General features: G+C 37.3%; 1 protein-coding gene across 1 annotated transcript in view; it reads left to right on the forward strand.

Moving 5' to 3' along the window:
• The first annotated feature begins 11,870 nt into the window (after window positions 1-11,870).
• The window catches only part of ASIC5 (acid sensing ion channel subunit family member 5), a 31,676-nt gene continuing 25,336 nt past the window's right edge, over window positions 11,871-18,210 (forward strand). Inside the window, exons 1-2 of the mRNA XM_055336224.1 lie at window positions 11,871-11,931; window positions 14,706-15,012. Coding sequence (XP_055192199.1) covers window positions 11,892-11,931; window positions 14,706-15,012 — 347 coding nt within the window. The 5' untranslated portion in view covers window positions 11,871-11,891. The remainder of the gene's footprint in view (window positions 11,932-14,705; window positions 15,013-18,210) is intronic.

Below are 18,210 nucleotides of genomic sequence, written 5' to 3' on the forward strand. Positions count from 1 at the left end.
CTTTTCTTACTCATGGCAGACACTATGAAGTTATGTGCATTTCATTTAATGATATTGCATGACTGATTTGATTACATAGAAGGTTTTTTTTTTAATAATACTCAAAGACAAATAATAGATTATAGACTGCAAATGACTTTGAGGACTAAAATAGGTATGATATTTTTCTATGTAAAAATTAGGAACATGCTTGGAATTATAATTATTGTCAATCTTTTAACCAAAAAAAATGTGTAAAAGTCATTCCTGACAATATGGGCTAATTCATAACAATAATTGCTAGTATGTGTAGAATTTAACACGTAGCAGACACGTTATCTCATTTAATTCTTGTGACAAATTTATGGGATGCCACTATACTGATTATACAGACATAGAAAAGCTACCTTGTGGAGTTTGAGTGACTTCTCATGGTTACTAATGTAGAGTCTGCATTCAAGTCTCAAGCAGGGTTTCAAATACTGTCTCAGACCACTCAGGCTGCTGTAACAAAAATGTCATAAACTGGGTAGCTTATAAACAATAAACATTTATTTCTCGTAATCCTGGAGGCTAAGAGTTCCAAGATCATTGAACTGGTGGATCCAATGTCTGATAAGAACCTTGCTTCCTCTTGGATCCTCACAGCACAGAAAAGACTAGAGAGCATTGTTGGATCTCAGTAGAGGACTAACCCATTCCAGAGGCTCTGAGCTTTGGCCTAATCACTTCCTAAAGGTCCAAGTCCTAATATCAACACTTAGGGTGTTAGGATTTCAACACATGAATTTGGAAGAGAAATAATTGATTGCAGACACTATGTTCTTTCTAATCTGTTATGTTGCCTTCCAATAATAAAGTAACTTTGTCACCTAAGTGAATTTGTTATCTTGATATTTGTCCAAACTAGTTGACAAAGTATAACTAGCCTAATGAAGTATAACAATAGCAAGTAGGAGAATCACAAGATATAAGAGGAAGGAATTCCATAAAAACAAACAAAAAATAATGGCAACTCTAGATTTTTTTAAAAGATTTTATTTATTCATGAGAGACAGAGAGAGAGGCAGAGACACAGGCAGAGGGAGAAGCAGGCTCCATGCAGGGACCCTGATGTGGGACTCGATCCCAGGTCTCCAGGATCACACCTGGGCTGAAGGCAGCGCTAAACCGCTGAGCCCTGGATTTTTTTTTTTTTAAGTCAAATTATCATTCTAACTTGAAAGAAATGTGGTTTATTTTAAGCAAAAGATTTTGGTCATCTCAGGCAAGAAAAGGCTACAATAAAAGAGCCATGGGCTCTGAAAACCATAGCTGCTACCACCAATCAAGAGGCAGATGTTATTTTTTAAATATTTTATTAAAATTCAATTTACCAACATATAACACCCAGTACACATCCCATCAAGTGCCCTCCTTATTTTTTTTACAAATATGTATTTATGTATTTATTTATTTATTTGAGAGAGAGAGAGAGAGAGAAAGAGAAAGCACTAGGGGGTTGGGAAAGAATCATAAGCAGACTCCATGCTGAGTGTGGAGCTTGATGTGGGGCTCAATTTGGGGCTCTATCTCACGACCCTGACATCATGACCTGAGCTGAAACCAAGAGTCACACGCTTAACTGACTAAGCCACCCAGGCGTCCCTGGGGCAGATGTTATTTTACAGAAGAAAAAGAACCATTGCTCTCTGATTGATTTTTTTTTTATGGGGGGAGGTATTTCATTGATTGTTAAATCCATTTCACACCTCAGTAGCAATTTCTCAGCAACTCTGTAAATACACTTAATGCCAATAGATTCCAGCTTTCTTTTAGACGCCTGCCTTGGTGCTTAGTCTGAGAAACATGTTGTTAAGGTGAAGGTTGGTGTTTGCGTTGTATACAGTGAACACTTAGAATTGTCATAGTAAGGGAGGAAAAAGTTTTCCTTGACCCTCTTAGGGTCCCTGGCTGGGTCTGAAAATTAAACTGACCGGCAGACCATTGAGAGGAAAGTTTACAAATTTTATTGAATTTGTACATGGGAAAGAGGGCATTCATAAGAGAATGAAGACCCGGACTGACCAAAGCAAGAGGGTTTTATACCTTTTAAATAAATAGGTAAGTAAGTAAGTCAGTAAAGAAAGAAAGAAAGAAAGAAAGAAAGAAAGAAAGAAAGAAAGAAAGAAAGAAAGAAAGAATTGGCAAGACAAAGGGATTTAGACAAAAGGGTATGGTGAAGTAATTAGAAAAATAGTTTAACAATTTGTCTGCAGATTACCCGGGTAACTTCTCTGAGCTGATAAGAGTGTATTTCCAGTAAAATGTGAAATTTTTTCTTGCCTTTAAGCAGAAAAGGGGGAGCCTTTTTTGCATTTACTGCTTCTTTATTGCCTTCAGCTTAAAATAACTTTTAAGTCAAAGAAGTATATTTTGGGATGAAGTATTCTGGTTTCATTCACTAATGACTGCTTGATCACTTTGGTTGTTCTTTGTATTTTTATCTAACTGGCTATTTAACACACACGCACGTACACACACACACACACACACACACACAATCTTACTTAGCAATTCTTTTGAAAACCCCGTTTTTTTCTGCAGGAGAAAGGGTATATCAAATATAAAGACCGCAGGGGAAGAATAGCGTTTTTAAATATTTTATTCAAACAAAAATATACGTGTTGTAACAACATGCTAATACACAAATGCAACAAGTCAAAAATGAAAGTCACTGGAGCTCCACTTCCCAGAAATAACCAATCATCAACTTGAATCTTACCCTCCCTGAATTTTCCCCTGTCCAGAAAAACAATAGATTTTTAAATTTTTTTTTTTTTACTTTTTTAAGATTTTCTTTAAATTCATTTGAACGAGAGAGAGTGAGTGAAAGAGAGAGCATGAGTGGGGGAAGCAGCAGAGAGAGAGGGAGAAACAGACACCCTATTGATCAGGGGGTCCAGACTTGGGGCTCAATCTCAGGGTTCTAGGATCATGACCTGAGCACATGCTTAACCAACTGAACTACTGAGGCACCAACAATTGACAATTTAATACTTATAATTTTAATTTATATCATTTTAGGCAAAGCTTTCTTTACGTCTGTTGAAAACTATATGTATGTCTATGAAAATGTCTATTGCACAATTCTTCAACCTCAGCCAAGACACATTCATATCCTAAGCAAACCAGTATTTCTTGCTTAACCAGTTATGTTCATCCTATTGAAGACACTGATTCTCAAAGATCTCTTCAAGGATGGCTGCAGCCCTTGTCCCATGAGAAGGGACAGAAATTCTACTCCCTTATTTTCAGACTGCTCTACTTTTTTCCCTAAAAATTCCATTCCTCCTCACTGTTGCTATTACCTGCTGCCTCTCACATCCTCCTCCTTGTTTTCTCACTGATTTTACCTACCTGCTATTGTCTGTCATTCTCTTCAAAAGTTTTCCTTTGTTAGTTCTTAGAATTTTCAGTATAGGTATAGATGATCCTACCAACAGCCTGGCCATTTAGTTCACTGAACTTTCCTCCTCCCCTGAGGCTCTTGACCTCCAGGGTCTCTCAGCCAGTCACTCTGCACCGATCACCCAGACCCACACCACCAGTGCAGGAGCCATTAGCCGCTACTAAACCCCTGACACATGGTTGGTCCAAATAGAGATGGAAAGTATACATCAGATTTCAAAGACCCAGCACTGGAAGAAGAATGGAAAATGTTCCCCCTTATACTTCTTAATTTGATTGCAACTCAAAATAATACTTTATTTTGTTAAATAATATCTATTATTACAATTAATTTCACCTGTCTCCACCTTTTTTTTCCAGTCACAAGAAATGTTGTACTTGTCTGATACTAGTACCACACTGCTGGACTCACTTTAAATCATAACCATGAACTTCAAGTGAACTCTTTATATTGCCAGGCAGTTATATGATACAATCCCAGGCCATTCATTCTATTAATTTTCACACCTTCTTGTCTCCCCCCACTCCTTTATCTGCTCTCAGCTGATGATCCTGATTTCATTTTCACTGAAACATTTGAAACAATCAGAGGAGTATTTCCATTTTCAATGTGTTGTCACCTCCTAGCATCAACCCCAAATACTCTGTGCTCCAGCCCTTTACCATAAATGAGCTATCATACAAAGCTCTCTACTTGTGTATGTATATCATAATCCACCCTGACATAAGAGCTTTGCTCCAACAATTATGCCTTCGTTCTCCCACATATTTGCACTTTCACTCTTAAGTGCATCGTATCTATAAGCACACAAGAAGCTATTATATTTGAAACTCAAGAAAATTTTTATTGACCACATTTTGGATGTCAGCACTATTTTATTTTTCCATTTAGTAGTAAAAGCCCTCAAGAGAATTGTTTATATGCACTGTCTCAAACTTTTTGAATTCTCCTTTCGGCCACTGGAATACCCACCCGCCGCTTCTCTAACACTGCCACAGTGCCTAGAGCAATGTCAAATTTCAGGCCTTATCTTGCTTGAACCATCAGCAGCATTTAACTTTACTGATTACTCTATCACCACCTATGATTCACCTTCTTCATTTGGAGATAAGAATACCTCACTCTCTTGGTTTTTCTCCTGTCTCACTCTCACTGGTCATTCTATATGGTCTTCCTTTTTCCCATAGCTTTTAAGATTGGAGATCAGGGGTCAATTCTTAGTCATGCCCTCTTCTCTAGCTATACTCCCTGAGTTGGTGATTCACTCATTCTAATGGACTTAAATACAATCCATTTACCACCAATTCCCATCTGTCTGTCTCCAGCCGAGACCTCTTTTCTGAACTCCAGACTCATATCTCCAAAGCCTATTGAACATCTCTATTCCGATGGCTAACAGACATTGCGAACTCAACAGGTCTACAACTGACCTAACCTTTCCCATTCTATAAAATCAACTCTACAAAAAGTCTTCTTTATCTTATTTGATAGTAATTCCATTCTTCTGATTGCTCAGGTCAAAACTCCTGGAGTCATCCTTGACTTCTATCTCTTTCTCACAAACCCCATGTAATCCACAAGAAAATCCTTGGGGGGGGGGGGAGGAGAAAGAAAGAAAAGAAAAAAGAAAGAAAAAAAAGAAAAAAGAAAATCCTTTTGGCTCTACCTTTAAAAATGTAAGAATCCAACAGCCTCCTACAGCCTTCTCCAGCACCCCTTCACTTGCTCCACCCACTTACTACACACATGCTCTTCCCAATACCTCATGCAAGAATACATGTAAATTGGATCATGTCATTCTTTAAACACACTTGAAAAAAACTCTCCATTTTATTAAAATAAAAGACAAAACTCTCACTGGTTTATAAGCCCAGTATTATATGTTCTCCCATTACCCTTCTGACCTTCTATCCTCTCTTTTTCTCACCACAGTCTACCTCCTCTGGCTTATTTGCTCCTCCTCAAAAACTAGTAGCTTCCACCCAGGACCTTAACTTTAGCCCTGCAGAGTGCCTGGAATGTTCTCCTCTAGAGTAATTTCTTTATTGTTTTCAAGATTGTTCAAATTTGACCTTCCCAAGTATGTCCATACTGCCTACTCCACTTACTACAATTGACACCATCTCCTCAAACTGAGAATTCTTGATCTCTCCTGCCATGTTTTATTTCTTTTTTTTTTCCATAGCACATTTCATCTTCCACCTCATTAGGTAACTTACTTAGTGATTAGTGATTAGTTTTATTGTCATCTATTGTAAGATACACTAAGCACACAACTTATAACCTTCCTTTAGAATAGTCCTCCAAGGTATGGAGATAATGACAAATATTTTTGTTCTAAGTAGTTGGAAGGCAGAGACATTTCTCTCAAATGTTCTATTGCACAAAAAGATAAGGGATTCGAGTCAAGAAAACAGAAAAAAAAACCCTACATAAAATTACAGCTAGAATGTTTGTATAATTGGACCCTGTCCAGGCTACCTTGACCCACAGGGTTATGTACTATACAGACACATAATTTTGCAACTTCCTGGCCCTACAAGTTAAGCATTAGTGGAGTCCTTCCCCCTCCATTGACCAATAACAGGAACATTTTCAATACTGTGCAGAAAACCACAGAGGTGTATAAACAGAGGCGTGGCTGTAGTTGAGTGACAAACAGAAACCTCCCACAAACTGAGCCAATAGCAGACTATGACAGAGAAATGGAATAAGAAACTCATTAGCAGATTCTCAAAAGCCTTTCATTTTCAGAAAGCTGAGCATACCAGTGAGGGAGGGGCTTTTTTTTTTTTAAGATTTTGTTTATTTATTTGACACAGAAAGAGCACAAGCAGGGGGTATGGTTGGCAGAGGGGGAGGGAGAAGTAGGCTCCTCTCTCCCCTCTAAGCAGAGAGCAGATGCTGGGCTCCGTTCCAGATCCCTGGGATCACGACCTGAGCTGAAGTCAGATGCTTGACCGACTGAGCCACCCAGATACCCCTAGGGATGGACTTCTTAAATACATGAATACTTGGAATACACCCATAGTACATTTGATATGTTTGTTAATGATGATGTCACAGATATGTAACATTTTCTTGTGTATACTACTCCTATATAAATTATAAAGCAGTTGTTTCCTATATTTAAAGATCTAGGGATGAACATTTCATTCAATCAGTACATGGAAACATAAATCAGAAGAATTCCATTTGGATAACAAGTTTAACGTCTTATTAGACACACTAAGTCAACAAGAAATAGAATAAAGAAATACACTGTATGCTCTTCCCTGTTGTATTGATCCAAGAAATTTGGTTTCTAGTACCTTTACTAGGAAAGCATAAAATAAACATAACACAAGCAAAATGTTGACTTATTTAAAAGGAACAACCGGAAATTAGCATGTCTATATATTGTCTTAACCGCACTTTTCATAACCACCCAAATAATTGAGAGCCATGAATCCTAACCCTTCTTCTACAGCTAATTATTTTAGTGCTTTAAGTTGATTAATCTGAGTCTAAAGCATCACAAGTTTGTCTCTCAAACTGACCATGTTTTTCTCCTAAAACATATTTGAGTTACTAGCTTTTAATAGAAAATGGGACAGCAGTAAGCATACTAATTTAATTTTAGTTAGTCCTTCCAGAAAAGGTGCCAATTTAAAGAATCCCTTAGATGAATAACCATTGGACTACATTTTCATGTACAGAACAATGAAACAATCCATTGGTTAAAAAAAAATAAGCAGGGAAATCAGAAAAGAATGCTCTTTTTTACAGAAGAATGCAAAAAAGCCCCACAGAAATAATGATAGGAAGAAAATATCATTATTTTGGAAACATCATAGCAATAATGAATTCAGACAAGATGTGTTGATTTATGCTGAAACTCATTGCATGAAAAGCTGAAAAGGAGATATTTTAATCTCAAAGAATCACTCCTAGGATTACTTACTAATTACAAAAGGGAACAAGTACCTTTATAAGAACAAATCTGACAGCACCTTAGCCAAGAGATCAAACATGCTGCCACCAATAATAGGAGAAACTGAGATCATGTACTTCTTGATGTGATGCTTTGTGAAGAACACACATCTTTCTGGTACTCCAGAGACCTTAAACATTTGACTTGAACTTGATCATGAAGAAGAAACTATACAACCAAGAATTGAAAGGCATTATGCAAAACATCTGACATTGATTCTTCAAAAACATCAATGTAACAAGAAGACAAAAATAAATTGAAGGTTAGGAAACCATTCTGGATTAGTGGTGTGACTAAATAGACAGGATAATGGAATGCAATCCATGATCCTTGACAAGATTCTGGATTGGGGAAATAAAACATTATAAATAAAGTGTTCTCTGTTTGGGGAAGAAGTTGGAGATTCTGAATGTGGAATATATAATGAATAATGGTGCTGTATTGGAGTAAAGCTTCCTGACTGAGATTTTTATATTATATTTCTTCAGGAGGATGTCCTGTCTTTTTTTTTTTTAAGAGATAAGAGAAGGGGGGAACCTGGGTGGCTCAGTCAGCTAAGCATCTGCCTTTGACTCATGTCATGATCCCAGGGTCCTGGGATGGAGCCCCACATAGGGCTCCTTGATCAGTGGGGAGCCTGCCTCTCTCTCTTTTCCTCTGCCTGCAGCTCCCCCCACCTGTGTGCGCTCTCTCTCTCTCTCTCTTAAAGAGAGAGAGAGAGAGAGATAAAAGGATGATGCATTTAGAAGTGAAGATAAAGCAAATATGGGAAAATGTTTATAATTAGTGAATTATAGTAAAAAATATTTAGATATTCATTGCACAATTCTTGTAACTTTAAGTCTGCACCTTAATTATTTTTTTAAGATTATTTATTTATTTGAGAGAGAGAGAGCATGTGCACACATGCAAGAGGCAGTAGGAGAGGGAGAGAGAATCCAAGCAGACTCCCTGCTTAGCACCAAGGCCAACATGAGGCCCACGTGGGGGTTCTTCTGTCCACTCTAAGATTACAACCTGAGCTGAAACTGAGAGTGGGACCCTTAACCGATGGAGACACACACACACACACCAGTCTGCACTTTTAAAAATGAGAGGTTGTAAAAAATTGCAATAATTTTCTTCTGTTAATGTGTGTCATGAGGAAAGTACAAGGCTAGGAGAAACTTTATATTCATTCGCAAATATTTATTGACTGCCTCCTATCTGCCAGACATTCTTCCAGAGAATCAAACAGGCAAAGAGCCCTCCTTTTGCAGAACTTCTGTTCTCTAACCTCATGTCTTAGCTTCCTCCCATGTTACATGGGTGAGGGTGGGAGATGGCAATGAAGTGAGATGTGGTGATATCCATCGTACGGCCCCTTTCTACACTAACTGCTATCATTTTTGATGCATGAATTTATTTGTGTTGAGTAGATATGATAGAGTGGCTAAACAGTGTTTTAGAAAAAAATTCCATTGCACTGAATACAAAAAGACTAACCAACAAGGGTATAACAGAAAATAGCAGTATCACTTCTGCTTTTGGTATTATTGCAAACCAAAGCAAGACATCATCAAAGTATTTATTGAAAACATGCTAAGTTTTGGGTTTGCTTTAGTTTCTCTTTCCAAAATTATTAAGAAAAAAATATCTATTTCCAATAAAAGAAAAAGTATTCTTTACCTTCTCTTCTTTTGCAGATCCTATAGTCTTTCAAATCTGTCTAAAAAGAACAAAAATGCTTCACTATTAATGGTTATGCATTGTCCCAAACAAAATGTAAAATACAGAGTTTTAATTCAAAGCCAAATTCAAAAGTAGTAGCCAAAGATGATCCTTTAAAATACCTTTAGAGGGCAGCCTGGGTGGCTCAGGGGTTTAGCACCACCTTTGGTCCAGGGATGGATCCTGGAGACACAGGATCGAGTCCCAAGCCGGGCTCCCTGCATGGAGCCTGCTTCTCCCTCTGCCTGTGTCTCTGCCTCTCTCTCTCTCTGTGTATCTCTAATAAATAAATAAAATAAAAAAAACTATTTAAAAATAAAATAAAAGACCTTTAGATATATGCCAGTTCAATAGGATCAATATTTTTATGAAAAACATAGGAAATTTTTAAAAAATTGAATAAATAGGAAATACTTGAATAAGACACATTCATGTGGCATTTTATTGGTACTAGGTCCTAATATACTTCTTTAGACACTGCATAAAATTCTTAATGTTATGTTCTGAATTCAAATTTGAGTTAGATGAAAGGTTTTTCCCCCCTCCTCTCCATTCTCTTTTATTTCACCTTTTGCATTTATTAGTAATGAGTGACTTTCTGCTGTTGACGCTACTTGTGCTATGACAATTCAGAACACTGTAGATCCTCATTGCATTTGGTTTGCCATGTGCTTACTCACCTTTGTATGTTGCATGTAATGGGGTGGTGTTGGAAGGGATCAGAAAATCAGTCTTTTACCAAATGCACTCGTTATGCAAATCAACTGCAAGAAGCCCAGAAAGTAGGAGGAAGGAAAGTGGGAGCTTCTGTATTTTTAATGAGATCCCCCAGAGAGTTAAGAAAGTTCAGAAGAAGAAATAGGAGATAATGGTGGAAAGGACACTTGACTTTAATTTCAATCAAACAGGGAAAGAACAGGGCAAATGGGTGGGAGATTTTCTCATTGGACATTTCTCATGGAATTTAGGTCTACGAAAAGTTGTTAATAGAATGGAGGAGAGGGTGCAGTATTTGTAACCTAAAGAGAGGAGAAAGAAAGCAGCCTTGAAAAGTTCATCTTAAAGTGGAAGAGAGGTGAGGATCAATGCACTGACGATGAGTGCAAGCAGGAGCAAATACTTTCATCATTTTTAAATGTCCCAGAAAAGACAGACAAGTTTGAGCAAACACGAAATAAGAAAATGCTTTTCTTCTTTGTTAAGTAAACATAGGGAGGAAATTGAGAGATCTCCTTTCTTTCTGTTTCACTCTATTTTTCTTTCTCTCTGATGGATGAAGACGCTGTGGGGAAGTAACCCAAGGTGTAGGCTCCAGAAAGAGGAAGTGAAGCAGAAGTGAAAACAAGAAGAAGAAGTAAATATGAAAACATGAAGACACTTTAAGAAAATTGCTAGTTATTTCTGAGCCTTGGTTAAATCATGAAGAAGATAACATATAGCTTTAGAAGACTGTCTTTCTTTTGATCCCCCTCCCCCATCTCCGCCCAGAAACTCCTCTCCTTTCCCTCTTTATTACTCTTGCTCCACCTGGCCTGTTCTTTCTGGACTAGCTCCACTTCCCACCAGGCTGTTCCCAACTTGTGTCAGCTAATGACTCTGCCCTTAGAAGTTCAAACAGTGGATAACTGGTAATTAGGCCAATTTAGCATTCTAACCCGTTACCTGGTTCATCCGAGGGCTCCCCAGCCTCTGTGGAAAAATGGTAAGATGAAGAAACAAGGAAGACAGGAAAGGGAAGGAAAGGTGAAGAGGTAAGTCAGCTGCCATTCCTCTCAAGAACTACTGAATTTAAAAATTCTCTGAGGTTGTAATGGAATCCCCAAAGAAGAACCCTTTCATGGAGAAATCCATACATCGTGAGATTGACCCTCTTCCTAATATCTTTCATTTGTTGGGAACATCATCCCATGACTTTCATTTTACATCACCTGAAATTTCTTAGTTTGCTTCCATATAACACTAGTCTTAACTTATAGTACTGAGTTTCCAAGGAAATATATGTAAAATGTATCTGACCGTGTTAATGGTTAAAACACTATTATAACTAAAAAGACTGGAAGTAGCGAGCCATGCAGTTCCTCAGTTGTGTCAAGAGGTGGTGCCATTTATACACAATCATGCATATTTCCCAGTTTATTATTTAATATAATAAATTCTAATAATTTCTCAAAAATGTTAATAAGAAGAAATAATTGACCTCTGTGCTTTATTAAATTTGTATGCTTCCTGCAATTATTACCTCTTGAGGAAGTTTTATGTTTTATGCTGTCATTTTCATTGATTACTATTTCTGTTTAAAACATCTTCACTTGTTATTAAGAAAGTAACTTCAACCGGGAGAAGACATCTTTATCCCCCAAAATTCAGTTCAACTGCATTTTGATTGAAAGCTGGATAAAGAGAGAGGTAGACGTAAGAGTGAAGGAGACTCTCTTCCAAGCGCATCACATGAGTGTCAACTAGGCTCCTCAGGGGTGATTCTAAAATCACAGATTTGTTGGGATTCTCTCTTTAATTCTGAGAAAATTTCCAAATTATATTTTTTCATTTCACTCTATGATGGCTTCTCCTCAGTCCGTAAATACCCATAGCTGTTTCTAGCAGCATTTTGGGTTTGCTGATCATGCTTTATGAGGCAAAACATAGCAACACAAACATTTAAATTACTCCCAAGTTTTACGACCTCAACTGCTGTATTTTATATAAAGGCCACAAAATGAATATGGTTATCGATGAAAATCGGATATACCCCAAGGACTCTGCACGCTGAACTTGAGAATGGAGCAGACTGAGAAACCAAAAGCACCTGCTGAGAAAGGTGGGTAAAGAGTCAACTGCTCAGAGCAGTTTCTACGTTCATTCCCACAGGCTAGACATCAGCCAAAGGGAAGGGGGATTATGTTTTTCATTTGGGAAATCTGATTTCCAATATTACTTGGATATGAGTTGCATAGTTTTTGTTACATAGGAAAGAAGTAATTTGTATGAGGGAGACCAATGAACATTGTTTTAAAATATTTACTATATGCTAGAATCTATTTTTTGGTTTTATTTTGTTTCTTTTTTTTGTTGCGGTGGTTGTTTTTTGGGGGTTATTTTGGTTTGGTTTGGTTTGGGTTTCTATTGATCATGTGCCTACAAGTTTTATTTTTAAAACACAGTAAAACGTGTTTGATATTCCTCGAAATGCTTCTATGAGGATCAGTATTCAATACAAAGGCCACTTCCCATAACTATGTAGTGTTTACTTCGGTCAGGGAAGTAAGACATTTCCCTAGCTTTGCAGGCTCATGTGCCTTTTATTAAGCCAATTTTAACCTTCCTCATGGTAATATTTTACCTTGTTTCTTCACTATTCGTGTACAATAATAAATTATTTACAAAACTCTTTTAAAACCTTAGCAAATGATTAAGAATATTCCACCAACACCAAAGCAATTGTCAAGGAGTAGTATTAAACAAGCTGATTTTCAACAAATAAGCCTGAAACTTATTTTTCAAGATAATACTTGCAAGCGGCAATACTTTTTGGTTTGCCAGTTACTGATTCCTAGATTACTCTTCCCCTTCTAACAGCATTGAGCCCTCTACTAGGAGGGGTGCCAATGCCCAGAAACAGAGTTGTCCCTCTCTAAGAGTCAATTCTTCATGTTTGTAACTAATGGCTAAGTAATACACGAAAGAGTGTTGCTAAATTTATTTTGCTAGGAAATATTAATAACAATAAACTTTTCTTATATTTTTTTTGCCCTGGGACTGTGCCAGTTACTTTACATAAACATTACCTAATTTTGTATAAAAACAACAGTATGTGGGACTATTGTAAAAGTTTTGTCTAAACTCAAGCTAATCAGATTAATACAAAATTTCCTGTTTAGTGGAGAGTCTATAAAATAATCATAATATAATCTGTGCTTTGCAAATGAAATGGGGTATCTTAGAAAATGTTTATAGATAACCTTTTATATATAATAATGGAAGCTCAGCTAATTGGTTGGGACCTATGAAGTATTAAATCATGATTTAATGATAAGCCACACTTGAAACCTTTTAGAAATAAATTAATGCTGATCAGCTGACAGAAATAATACTTCTTGAATTGCAGCAAAAAATATAAAAGTCAATTTTTTAAATTATGGACTTTTTAAAAAGATTTTATTTATTTATTTATTCATGAGAGACACGGAAAGAGAGAGAGAGAGAGGAGCAGGCTCCATGCAAGGAACCCAATGCGGGACTCGATCCTGGGACTCCAGGACCACACCCCGGGCCGAAGGCAGGCGCCAGACCGCTGAGCCACCCAGGGATCCCAATTCTGAGCATTTTGAGGCCATTAAGAACTAGTTTCTTAAATTAAAATTGTAGACAATGTTAAAAAATATTTTAACCATTTGCCACGTCACTAGTAAATTAGCAGAATAACAAAAATAGCTAAGACAAATTGAGGATTTATTATGATTCATACGACATGCCAAGCCATCCCCGGGTATTATCTTATTTAAAACTTCCAACAAACTCTTGAGGCAAAAGACTGTTCTCCCACAGAGAAGAGGAACCAAGTATTAGAAAGATTGAAAAACTTGGCACAGTGAACAATAGCACAGGTTATAAGAGGCAAAGCCTAGAATCAGGAGCCTGATATTTCCATTTCAAAGACTGTCTCATCCTCTGAGATGTTTGCAGCCTTCCTTCAGCAAAGAAACTTTCCATGTCTTCTACAGAAAGATAAAAATTAATTAAACCAACAGAAAATTTGGAATATGTTCTATACTGCCAGAAAAAAAAAATAGGGCCACCTTTTACCAGTCCTTGTCAATCAATACAAATAAACAAGAGTTGAATGATCACTGGTAGTATTGAAAGAATTAATTCACTGTCTAAAGAGGTTGACGATAGACTCCTCACCTGATGGTGCAACTTTAAATATTCCAGACTAGATTAACCAATTGAAGTAAAATAATTGTGTTTCAAAGCCAGCGAAACTCCAGAAGTTCAGTCCCACAATACATTACTGGAGGACTAAAATTAATTGAAGACAAGATTGCTTTTTAGCCCCACTTACGACCCTCAGAAGAATCAGCCTGATTTTGCTCATGACATCTAAGGGACTCTGTGATTCTTCAGTGAGAAATTTAATTAAATTAATTGATTAATTACTTAATTTTTAAGACTTTATTTATTTGAGAAAGAGAGAGCACGCATGCGTGTGGATGAGGGAGGGTAGAGGGAGGGAGAGAATCAAACTCCCTGCTGAAGAGGAAGCCCCCCCCATCCCAAGATCCTGGGATCTTGACCTGAGCTGAAGGCAGACACTTAACCAACTAGCCACTCAGGTGCCCCGAGAAACTGTATTTCAAAAGTAAGAGCCATTTTTTTTTTTTTGAAGATTATGAGTTGCAAGCCACCCATTCTTCCAGACCCATGCCATCAACACTTCTACCTCTTGATTCCTAAAGAAATCATTTAACCAAGATGGATTTTGAATATCTATGCATTATGCATAAAAAGGGTAACCTGCTTGAACTTCTTTGAGTTATATTTCTCACAGATAGCATTACTTTTGTTTGTTTAATTATTTTGTTAAAACTTAAGGACTCTTGGAAAAGATAAAGCTATGCCTTTCAAAGAAACCGCTGCCATCTCCCACTGAACGGAAGAAGTTTGACCATGACTTTGCCATCTCTACTTCCTTTCATGGGGTCCACAATATTGTTCACAACCAGAGCAAAATTCGCAAGCTGATCTGGTCGGTGATAGTCTTGGGCTCAGTCTCACTCGTCGTATGGCAGATCTACAGTCGCTTGGTCAACTACTTCACATGGCCCACCACAACATCTATAGAGGTTCAGTACGTGGAAAAGATCGAGTTCCCGGCTGTGACATTTTGTAATTTAAACAGGTAAAAATTCCTCTTTCAGTAGTCATAAGTCTCTATAACTTTGCTAGCATGACTTTATAGCACTGAGATAGTTTCATTCTATGATGTTGAATGTATATGAAACCATAAAGTTCTTAAATTATACCTAAAAACCTAAATTTAGGAGGGCAAAGAAGCTTATTTGATTTCTTCTTTAATTTTCTTTCTCTTTCTTTCTTTCTTTCTTTCTTTCTTTCTTCTTCCTTCCTTCCTTCCTTCCTTCCTTCCTTTCTTTTTCTTTCTTTCTTTCTTTCTTTCTTTCTTTCTTTCTTTCTTTCTTTCTTTCTTTCTTTCTTTCTTTCTTTCTTTCTTTCTTTCTCTTTCTTTCTTTCTTTCTCTTTCTTCTTTCTTTCTTTCCCCAATTGCTTACTAGACATCACACCAAATCCTGTGCTTCGATAAATGTAAAAGTCCTGATCCTTGTGTTTAGAGTGTGTTAATTAGCAAAAAATGAAAGAAACATAAGCAACCACAATGCAATATGTATGGCGCTTGTGCAGTACAATAAAGTATGTGCACGGGATATGCTAGCACAGGGGGCAGGTGACAGTCTATATCTGGTGTCACAGATATCTGGTGTCACAGGAGTCAGAGTATCAAGGATAACTAGGCAGTTTCCAGGTGGGAATGAGGAAGAATCTGAAGAGGGAACCACTGTGCAGTAGTTTGGAGACAGGAAACGTTCTGATATGTCCATGATGAGACCTTTAATGTAACAGAGGCAGGCCAGCTTCATGGGTGTGTGACCTGTGCAGTCACAGAGGGCTCTGAGCTCAGAAGAGCCTCACCCTTGGTTTAATGCTCTGCTGTTTTTGAGTCCTTAACTACAAGTCCCTCTAGAAAACAGCAATTCAACAACTACCCCAAGTCTCCTGTAGGAGGGCAGCTGTCCCCCATGAGGCCTTCCAGGGAAAACCCTGCATTTGCCCATGGATGACCCTGAAAGATCACATGTAGGATTTATCTGGGGGGTGGCGAGGGTGATTTCCTTAAGGTCTACCACTGATCCACTACTTGATCCTGGACAACTCGCTTAATCTTAGCTCAATTCTTATATGTATAAATTATATGTAATATATATATTAAAACATAGTTGCTGTTATGTTAGATGAGATAACATATACACCATTTTGTCTTGTTCCTGGGGTCTTCCTTGGATAGGTGTTCCATACATATTAGATATTATAGCATGTTTGTGTGACTGTTACATATGTGTCTAGGTGTGTGTGTATCAAGGTCCCAAAAGTAAAAGCAAATCAACCCCACTCCCCAAAGATTTTCTATACTATTGCCTATGTTAAATGGCCTGTATTCTAATATAAGCAAAGGTTGGTTGAAGATATGTTATTAAAATAAAATGTATATACTATTTTGAAAATGGCAGTCTGAGGAACTTCACAGATCTCTTCAGAGAAAACAATCATAACTAGTAAAAAAGCAACCATTGAGGGTTAAATCTTCAAAATATGAAGAACTCCTACACCTCAATAGCAGACAAGCAAACAAAAATAACTCAATTTAAAAATGTACTAAGGATTTGAATAGACACGTCTTCAAAGAAGACATACAAATGGGCAACAGGTATATGAAAAAACTGTTAAATGTCACTAAACATCAGAGAAATGCAAATAAACACCACAATTAGATATCACTTCACACCTGTCAGGATGGCTATTATTAAAAAAATTAAAAATAAATTTAAAAAATAATAAGTAAATAATTTAAAACAACAACAAAGATAGCAAGTATTGGTGAGGATGTGAAGAAATTGGAATTTTCATACACTGTAGGTAGGAATGCTCAAGGGAACATGCATTATGGAAAACAGCGCAAGGGCTTCTCAAAAAATTAAAAATAGATTTACCATATAATCCAGCAATTTCACTTCTAAGTGTATATCCAAAAGAATTTAAAACAAGATCTCAAAGAGATCATCATTGTACTGGGGAAAAACTCCGTATTTGCCCATGGATGAGCCTGAAAGATCACATGTAGGATTTATCTGGGAGGTGGCGGGGATGATTTCCTTAAGGTCTACCACTGATCCACTACTTGATCATGGACAACTCATTTAATCTTTAGCTTCAATTCTTGTATGTATAAATTATAATGTCATAATATTATAACATGGTTGCTGTTACATTAGATGAGATAATAATACACCATTTTGTCTTGTTCCTGGGGTCAACAATTCTGTATTGTACACTTAGATTTGTTTGGAGAGTAGATCTCATGTTAAGTGTTCTTATCACATAAAATCAATTTTTTAAAAAACTGGTAGAAAAATAGAGAAAATCATTGTATCTACTATAATACCTAAAATATAATAAAATGTACCTAAATATATTTTTCTAAAGCAACCAATAAAATGTCGGGAAATTGTCCTCAGAGAATATAGCAAATGAAGAACACTAAAAAAAAAAAAAAAAAAAAATTCCACTAAATCCCAATAAGAGCAGTGTAGAACTTGCTTCACAAACCACTTAGTTCTTCTCTCTTTCTGTCTTAGCATGATAGAAGCCACATTCTAGGTGGGTTTGACCAAAAAGAAGGGCTCTTTCTCCTCCCCCTTTCCAGTAAAGGGCTACATTATGCCCAGGAAATGCAGGCAGCTGACATTCCATCCAATTCAACCTCATATTGCAGAGGCTAAATTCCAGACTAGAAGAGGTAAGAGGTGGGTTCGCTTCCTCTATGTCACCCCCTCTTACAGGGTGGAAGCTCTACCCCAGGCATGGTGGGCTGTAATGCTTAATTACCTTCACCTCAAGGTGGAGATTCCACACTGAGAGAGAGGCATGGTCAGAAGACTAAAACCACTGTCCTGTCCAGAATGCTGCTGGTAAATATTTTGCCCAATGGGAGGGGCAGGCCATAAGAACAAAGAACTCTGACGTTCTCCCTAATGGAACTCTTCTTGTAACAGAGTGTGGTGAAATCCAACTTTTCTTTTAACAGAGTATATGGCTCAAGCCTAAGGATGCCCTTAAAACAGAATAGATTTTGGTGGTAAACGATTAAGTGGAGGTTAGCAGGTTCATGAGACCAACAAGCTAAATTGTAGGCCAGCTAGTTTTTCAGTAAGAATAAAAAACAAGAGGGGCACCTGGGTGGCTCAGTCAGTTAAGCATCTGACTCTGGTTGCAGCTCAGGTCATGACCTCAGGGTCGTGGGATAGAG

This window comes from Nyctereutes procyonoides, unplaced genomic scaffold, assembly GCF_905146905.1.
Source record: "Nyctereutes procyonoides isolate TBG_1078 unplaced genomic scaffold, NYPRO_anot_genome, whole genome shotgun sequence".
NCBI lineage: Eukaryota > Metazoa > Chordata > Mammalia > Carnivora > Canidae > Nyctereutes > Nyctereutes procyonoides.